Below are 8,150 nucleotides of genomic sequence, written 5' to 3'. Positions count from 1 at the left end.
CCCCCCAACACTGCCCCCCGGGCCCTTTCCTTCTCTTAACCCCTGTGCTTAAATCTGAGCTAAAATATATTTATTAAACCCAACTCTGCCAAAACAAACAAACAAACCAACCCAATAACTACAAAAAAAAAAAAAAAAAAAAAAAAAAAACAACAACAAAAACCCACTTACATAAATAAGGTCTCATATAGCCCAGGCTAGCTCAAACCTGTTGCGTACCAAGGCTGACCTTCAAGTGCTCCTCTAGTCTGTACATCTCGAATGTTGTGATTACAGACATATGCTACCACGACTGGCTTAAATAGTGTTTTTTTTTTTTTTAATTTCTTTGTGTTGCACTGACCCATCTTGGTTTTCTTCCAGGCTGTACCTGAGCCACATACCCGCCCTCGGCATCCATGAGGCAAGGTGGCTTCCGCTGTTGCTACCGCACATGTACGGAGCCCTGGGGCTGAGAACGCTGGTATTTCCATCTCTTTTCACGCAAAGAGGCAAGCCAGACTCTGTTACAGTCTCATTTTTTGTTTTATTTTGACCTGCCTCTCACTTTTCAAAGGACCCCAGGCTGGGAGCTGTTTGTAGAGTCTTCCCTCCAGGCTGCCCTTTCTTCTGTTCCCCAGCTCCCTGAAGGTGCCTCCAGCCCTGGTTTCATCTGCCTCCTCCTGCTGCAGCCTCACATCTGCCTAGGGGCTGCTGCTGGCTGAAGCTGCAGCTTCAGGGGACTGGGGGGTGGGGGGGTGGGGGAGCACAGAGCCACAGGGCTCTTCCAGGTAAGGCTGACAAAGGCAGGAAGCTGAGGAAGCCTGGTGTCTTGCCCAGCCAGGATGTGCTTTCCTTACTCCTACCCTGTAAGGGAAAGGTGCCCCTCCCCTTGGAGCTGTAGGGTTTCCAGGTGGCCTGATGCTTTCCAATGATCCTCTGAGCTCTAAGTAATCCTAGGAAAATGGCCATGTTCTGACCTGGGAAATGACCAATCAGTGATCAGGCCAGTCCTGACCTCCTCCTCACTGCCTGGGCACAGCATATGTTTACACTTCTGAAACTCAGATGCTCCTAAATAAGACTGGCTTTCATCTGGAGAAACCTCAGACCTTCTCAGACAAGAAAGGGACACTGCAGCTTAAAGCACAGACAGTCTGCCTTCTGAGAGGCCAAGACACTGGTCAAGTGAGTTGGAGCAAGGGAGGGGGGACCTGGCCCTTCCAGCTGGACCCTCCCTCCAGGATAGCTGGGGGTTCTTCTGGGACATGTTCTGAAGTTGTCCCTGGGCTGATGGCTTGACAGGGAATGTCTTGTTCTCTCACTACCCCCTTGAGTTTAGCAGGGACAAACCAGCTTTACAGACATAGGCACTGAGAGAATGGAGACCATCCTTTCTGAGTTGAAGGTTCATAAACAGAACATGATTGATTGGCATGGGTAAACTGGGGTTAGAAAACAAAAATCCAGGAGTGACGCCGGCATCAAGCCAAGGTGAAGCTGGCTTCCAGCACACTCGGACGTTCGTTTCCAGTTTTGAGACTGGCCTCTAACTTACTATATAGCCAAGGATGACCTTGAATTTCTGAGCTTCCTGTCTGTGTCTCCCAAATGCCAGTGTTATGGATATGGGGCACCACACCCAGTTTACACTATGTTGGAGATGTAACCTAGGTCTTCACGCCTGCTAGGCTAGCACTCAACCGACTGAGCTACACCCCCAGTCCCTCTAGCAGACTTTAAATAAAAACTCTTTAAGATTTGCCTTTGGGGAAGATATTTCCTTAGTCTTCACACCTGTAAATGGGGCTGTTTTGGTAGTGAGGGGTTGCGTACGCTATCGTGTATAATGTGGACAAGGACCTTGCACTGACTACCACGTAGGAAGGGTGCCTGGGCTGCCCCTCCCACCAGCCAGCTCTGATTTTCCCTTGATGATTGAGCATTGCCAAGGTCAGCTGTGTGACCGACAATCCAAAATGTGTCAAGCTCCAGTTCCGGGTAAATGCTATGGGCTATGGTTGTTTTGGCAACCATATACTTTCAGATAGGACCTGGACCTGTCTGTCTTCTCTGGTTTTGGTGGAGGCCTCAGAGAAGAAAGAGAAAACAAAGACCATTTGTTTTATTTATGATAGAAAAAGAAACCAACGGGCCCAACAGGAGGGAAACGTGTTTAAATAAAGTGCGATCCATTCACTGGATGGGATATTCAGTGCCTTTTGAAAATGGTGTTTACTGAGGGTTTGTAATAACACGGAAAGATGCTTATTCTGAAAAAAAAAAAGAAGACCCGCCGTGTGCAGAAGGAAGCAACAGAATTGTATGTTCAGCACAAACACACCCGGGCAAAAACCAAGCCAAACAAAACCTACAAACAGAAGAAAGAGACCCGAGGGACACACACCCCAGCAGGAGACGTCTTTGGGTGGCAGAATTGACAGTTTTTTAAAAAAATACATTTCTCTATCTTCCAATTGTCTCTCTATTTATTTTTCTATAAAGGGACATGGACTGGCTTAAAGTGGAAAATAATCCAAAAATCGTCTTTCCTCCCCTAAAGCAGTAAGAACTCTTACTAGAAAAAAAGCAAGACAGATGCTGCTCAGGCCCCGCCCCGCCCCGCCCCCTCCCGCTGACGTTTAGGCCACTCGGAGGCCGAGGCCGGGATGTCCGCAGACCCTAAGCTATTCCCTAAAGTCAAGTGGGCACTAGACTCTGAGCTAGTGTGAAGCAGATGCCAGCAGGCTGCTCACAGCCACAGACTTGGACATGGAACCTGTGACTCGCTTGTAACTGCCCCCGAGTGCACCAGGTCGGCTTCTCTCCCAGGGAACAGAGCCAGATCAGTGCTCTATTCCTCTTCTACCCCGAGAGTGTCCTCCTCAGAAGCATCTCTGTCCCTGCGCCCGCCCATGTGACAAAACCCCTCCCCTTCCCGCCAGGTTAATCTCCAACCTGACCGCTCCTCTGATATATTTGATACATTTCATCAGGGAGACTTCATTGTGTTGCAGGGCCTGCTTTGACCTTGCCTCCGTAGTTACCCATGCTGAGTTCAATCTCTTCGTGTGCTGTGCTTGGTCTGAGTCAGCCTGGTCTCCTCCATTGGAGAACTGCTGCTCCCCCACCCGCAGAGCAGTGCCCCGGCCAAGGCCCAAACAGACTGTACGTGTCCATCTCACCAGTGAACTCTGTCCACCGTGCCTCCCTCCGCTGGGTTCCCTACTTGGCTCTTCTGGAACCACTTCCACTCCCCAGACCAGCTCCTCGGCAAGCCATGACTGTGGGGCTACTGTTTTGAACTGTTCTGAGGTCATTCTAAGGGCTCATCAGGAAAAGATACAGGGATTGATTGGTGATGTCTGGCCCATGAGCGTAAGGGATGTACATCAGCTTAGTCTCAGCGCCCCTTCTCTCAATAATGACAACGCTCAACATTCACTGGGGTCTAGAACACAGTTTTGTTTTGTTTTTTTCACCTCCCCTGGATCTGCTTGCCTGGTTCTTACTACTTTTGGTGTGTCACCGGCTTCTGGAAGTTTCCTTAATGTGTTTCATCTTCTCCTGGGCCTAGAACCCAACCCAGACCCTACCCAGCTTGGTTGACATCTTGCCTTCTGTCTGGCTCATTGCCAGAGGTTGCCCTCAGAACTGGGCTAGCCTGTGCCTGGAAGCTGGGTGTATCTTCCAAAAGCACCTGGCCCCGCTTCAGCCTGGCACCGCCATGGCAACCCCCGCTTTGTGATTTTTTTTTTATTGACAGCATCCCTTTCCTCATCCCACTGTTCCTCAGCGGTTGATGCATGAGTAATGTGACATGGCCTTGACAGGGGGTGGGGTAGGGGTTAGGGGGTAGGGGGAAGGGGTGGGGAGCAGGGGCCAGGATTCACTCCCTGGAAACCCACCATGGCCCAGACAGCCTTTCTTGCTCAGCTTTCAATTCAATTGTGTTCAGCTAGTTCCTCCTCCAGGCCTTTGGCCAGGGATAGTCACCTTGTGTGATTCAACAAGCACTCTTTCCTTATCTCCACGTCAAAACTCCTCCTTGTTCTACAACCTAATCCGAACCTTCCAAAAAGTGCCCCAGCTGCATGGCCACCCTTGGGATCTGGGAAGGTTTTTCAAGAGGCAGTGTCCAGATTCTTGTCATCTACCCGCTTGTCAGGCCTTGCCTGACTGCCACTCGCACCCCCTGGTTCCTGACTGGCCTCAAGAACATCATCCCTTTTCTCTCGACATTCTTTGTCTCCCTCAGAATGGAGCAAGGCCTTAGTAGGCAGGATAACAGGGTGGACCAGGGTCTCTGCCTTTCTTCCTGGAAGTTGGGTCCCCTTTGATGTGAAAGACTGAGGGCCTGGATGCTCCGCTAGAATCTTCCCACTCCATAGCTCCATCCTGGACCTGCGTCTCCTTATTCCTTCTCTTCCAACTTAGCAAATGAGATGGTCACCAGACAGACACAGAGACGGTCACACGGATGAGCTGAAGAGTGGTGGCTGCCCTGCCCAGGCAGTGACGATTCTGAACTGGGGAGTCTATTGAGGTCAGGTGGTGGTAGGCGTGGCAGGGGTCTAGAAAACCTGGAACCGCATCTGCACCCTGCTTCCCAAGACATCAATTGTGCAAAGATTAATATGCAAATAGAACTCCTGCCAAGATGGACGCCTTTCCACAAAACTTGTGTCCTCTGCACACAGTGCTTCTGTGGATGCCTTTAGCTTTAACAGTGCCTGTCCTCGCCAAATCTCAGGGCTATCCTGAGCTCCTGCCCAAACCTCCTTCTTCAGTTCTTTCCACCTATGCTCCAGATGCTTCTAGAAGCTTCTAAGGTGGGCCTCGGTGCTTAGGAGTTGGTGAGACCATTGTTTAGGAAGGTGGTCTGTGGTAGCTCGCTGAAAGCCAACCAGCTTGAGAGGTCCCCTGGAAGTACCCTGGCCCCTGGAACTGTGATTGGGATAAGACTGTGGCCCTTCATTTCTGTGGGGTCCTGAAATAGCCCCTGCTGGGAATTCTGATATGAAGCACCGCGCTGGGTCAGTCACTCATGCAGTTGTGGGGCGCCAGCTGTCCCGGGATGCTAGGTTCTAGCTTCAATGTTGTAGTAGGCCTGCAGCATGGCTGTTAAAGAATCCTCCAAGGCCCTGTAGCCTGTGGTGGAGGAAAGACAACTTTCCACTCCACCGCAGGCCATGTTCTTGCCTGCCTCTTACCCAGAGTGATGGGCAGGGAGTTTCTCTGAATCCTGTTGGAGCCCAGAGGAAGGACTGCTAGACAGGGGTCTGAGGCACATCAGGGACAGGTAAGGTCAGGACGGCAGGCAGAAGGGTGCCCCGTGCAGAAGGGAAACCCTGTAACTCCTTAGGCACAAACCTGGGCGAGATGTGGTCCGCCAGGAAGCAGAGCATGCGCCTGCGTCCCACACAATAGATACGGTCATCCACCACGGCGCACTGGAAGGCATCCGGGTAAGGCAAGCGGTACGTAGCACACTCATACCAGAGCCGGGTGCTGGCATTGCAGCGGTACACGCTGATACCCAGGCTGCGGTTGAGATCAAAACGGTAGAGAAAGCCGTTGACAGCCACCATCTCGGCCGTGCGGTCCTTGCTGCCCCCAGTGGGGCCTGCCCACCAACGCTGTTCTTGGGTTGAGAATCGGAGCAGCAAGTAGCGCAGGCTGCCCCCGGTGACAAATATTTCATTGGCGCACACCGTGGCTGTGTGTGCCAGGGCAAATGTGTCATTTGGGAGTGGTGGGGCAAAGGTCCAGCGGTCCAGGCGAGGGTCGTAGCGCTCCACTGTGTTCAGACACTCACCTCCAATGGCATAGAGGTGACCTTCCAGGGCCACCAGCCGGCAGTGAGGCCGGGCCTGGTTCAGTGGGCACACCTCACTCCAGATTGCCGTCAGGGGGTTGTAACAGAAGACGCGGTTGGAGGGCTGGCCCCTAGGTCCCTGGCAGCCAGATACCACAAACAGATAATTGAATAGGGTACAGAGAGCACAACCCCGGGACATGGCCTCCTGGGGTAGCTGGGCCAGCGGGTGCCAAACATCCTGCACATTGTCATAGCAACAGAGGCGGCCACTGTCTTCCTGAGGACACATGTCTGCCACCACCAGGCACTTGTGGCCGCGGAACCTGCGCTGGAGGATCAGCTCTCGCTCTGCTCCGCTCAGGCCTCCATAGATGTCTGTGCTGCGGAGAACCTGAAGGTAGTTATCACTCAAGACCTTGTAGGCCGCCTCCTTCAGAGCCTCTAGGCCCTGCCGCTTGGCCAAGGTCAGCACCTCGTAGCAATTGCCCAGGTCCAGGCGGACATCCAGAGCTGAAGCGCGGGTGAGCGGCATGTGGAAGAAATTGGTCCCAGCTACAAGCCGCACATGGGGCTCCCCATGTTTGCAGGCTGAACTGAGCTGGGCTCTCTGGTCCAGGTGGGCAGGAAGGGGCATCCTGATGCCTTCTGGCTGCAGCTGGAGCTCTGGGTTCTCAGCAATCTGCAGGAGGCTCACCTTTCTGCTGAAGCCTGGTGCAGAGGCGGGTGGTACAGGCTTCGGGGATGCTACTTCAGACTCATCTTGGTCTCTGGAGGCTACTCCTGTGACAAGGGGCTCTGGTCCAGGCGCAGGGGGTGGCGCATCAGCCAAAGTTGCTGTGCAGGGGACTGGCCTGGAGACAGCTTTCGATGTGGACTCCACAAAGTAGTCGTATACTCTGCCCTTCAGCTCTGGTCCCTCTGCTTTCTGTATAATATTTTCTTCCATCCGGATCCGGGCCACAGATGAGAAGGTATGGGAGGCATTGGTGGCTCCTTCCTGCTGCTGCGTGGCTAAGCCCATGTCTGCAGCAGCCTGGAGGGCCCCGGCCTCTCCCTTGCTGACCCCTGTCACATGGGTGAAGATCCAGCTCTGATTCATGTCACCGTTGACCAGTGTGGGATCCGTCCAACAGCTGAGGGCTTCCGGGTCCCCAGACCCTGTTTCCTCTGGGGGTCTGCCGTCTGGCCATGGAGAGAGCTTGTCACCCACACAGCTGCCACCCACTCCTGGGACAAGCCTGGATGGGGAGCTTGTAGGTTCACAGCCTGAATGAGGGAGGTGGGGAGGGTTGGACTTACCTCTAACATCTCTTCCGGCTTCCTGGCCACCGCAGGGAGGAGACAGCTGTTGAGAGTCTGGACGCTGCTGCCTGCCCTGACTTTCCTCAGAGCCTTTTCTTATGGACTCTCCAGACCTGAAAGTGTCCAGAATGCAGGAGTCTTCTGGATCCTCCAAGCTGTAGTCCAGTGGGGCCCCAGCCCCCTTGCTGGGTTTTCTGCGTCTTGGACCCCTTGGCAGGGTCCCCGGCGGAGCCTCCTGGAAGGCAGGTTGTCCCAAGCCCTCTGTTTCATTTTCTGCTTTGTGACCCTTGTTATTTCTCCCCGCCTGCCCGGCTGGGGCAAGCCTGCACTTGTAGAGTTTGTAAGCCGCGGTTACCAGGAGCAGCGCAGCTGCAGACAGCACCACCTTGCTGGTCAGCTGCATGTCCAAATGCCAGTCGTGAGCTTCTGTTCCTTTTCTGGTGGGGAGCATGCTGGCCAGAGACAGAGGAATGCCAAGAATCCGATTAATGATTGCCCAATAGGGACCAGTTCCTGGATCCTGCTGTGGAGTGGGAGGGAGTCCCTAGCCAGATCTGGCCAGCAGTTGCTGGAGCAGAGGTGACTTTGAGTCCGCTGAGGCTGCACTGGGGCAAGGGATGGATAAGGTCACAGCTGGCCCCTTTTGATTCTTCCCTGAAGGGAGGGAGGGTCCCGACTGGAGACTGAGCTTCAGATCGGTCACCTGCGGCCCCTGGTGGGCATTCAGCATTCAGAGTGTCCAGCGGGGATTCAAAGAGGAAAGAAACTCTTAGCAGAACTGTCGCCAGATGCCTGGAAGCCTGTGTGCAGTTGGTCTTCGTGTGTGAGGTTGTTTGTTTTCTCTCTTGCAAATCCTTAGGTGGGAGGCTTGGGGCAGCTTTTGTAGTGGTTCCTGGGGGCAGGTGAAGCCACAGTTACCGGGCGTGTAGAAATGGTCTTGGCCCTAACAGAGGGGTCAGCATTTAACCAACCAAGCAAAGAAGCAATGGGGGACCCTGAGCCTGGGCTGGCAGCCAAGCCACCTGACTGGGCTCTTGGCTGCCTCTGC

The 8,150-nt window shown here is 53.6% G+C and overlaps 1 protein-coding gene across 2 annotated transcripts; it reads right to left on the bottom strand.

Moving 5' to 3' along the window:
* Positions 1-506: 506 nt before the first annotated feature.
* Klhdc7a (kelch domain containing 7A) lies at positions 507-7,896 on the bottom strand. 2 transcript variants are annotated; one of them, XM_076933861.1, is made up of 2 exons: positions 7,100-7,896; positions 507-6,982 (listed from the first exon to the last, which is right to left on the bottom strand). In XM_076933861.1, exons 1-2 carry the CDS (start codon positions 7,551-7,553, stop codon positions 5,250-5,252), a joined length of 2,187 nt encoding a protein of 728 aa, XP_076789976.1. In that variant the 5' UTR covers positions 7,554-7,896; the 3' UTR covers positions 507-5,249. The 2 variants fall into 2 exon arrangements, with proteins under 2 accessions (XP_076789976.1, XP_034357624.1); XM_034501733.2 differs by having other exon boundaries at positions 507-7,896.
* Positions 7,897-8,150: the final 254 nt, after the last annotated feature.

The sequence above is a fragment of the Arvicanthis niloticus genome, chromosome 5, assembly GCF_011762505.2.
Source record: "Arvicanthis niloticus isolate mArvNil1 chromosome 5, mArvNil1.pat.X, whole genome shotgun sequence".
Taxonomy (NCBI): Eukaryota; Metazoa; Chordata; class Mammalia; order Rodentia; family Muridae; genus Arvicanthis; species Arvicanthis niloticus.
Note: the sequence above shows the minus strand (reverse complement) of the source record. Positions and strands in the feature narration are given on the sequence as shown.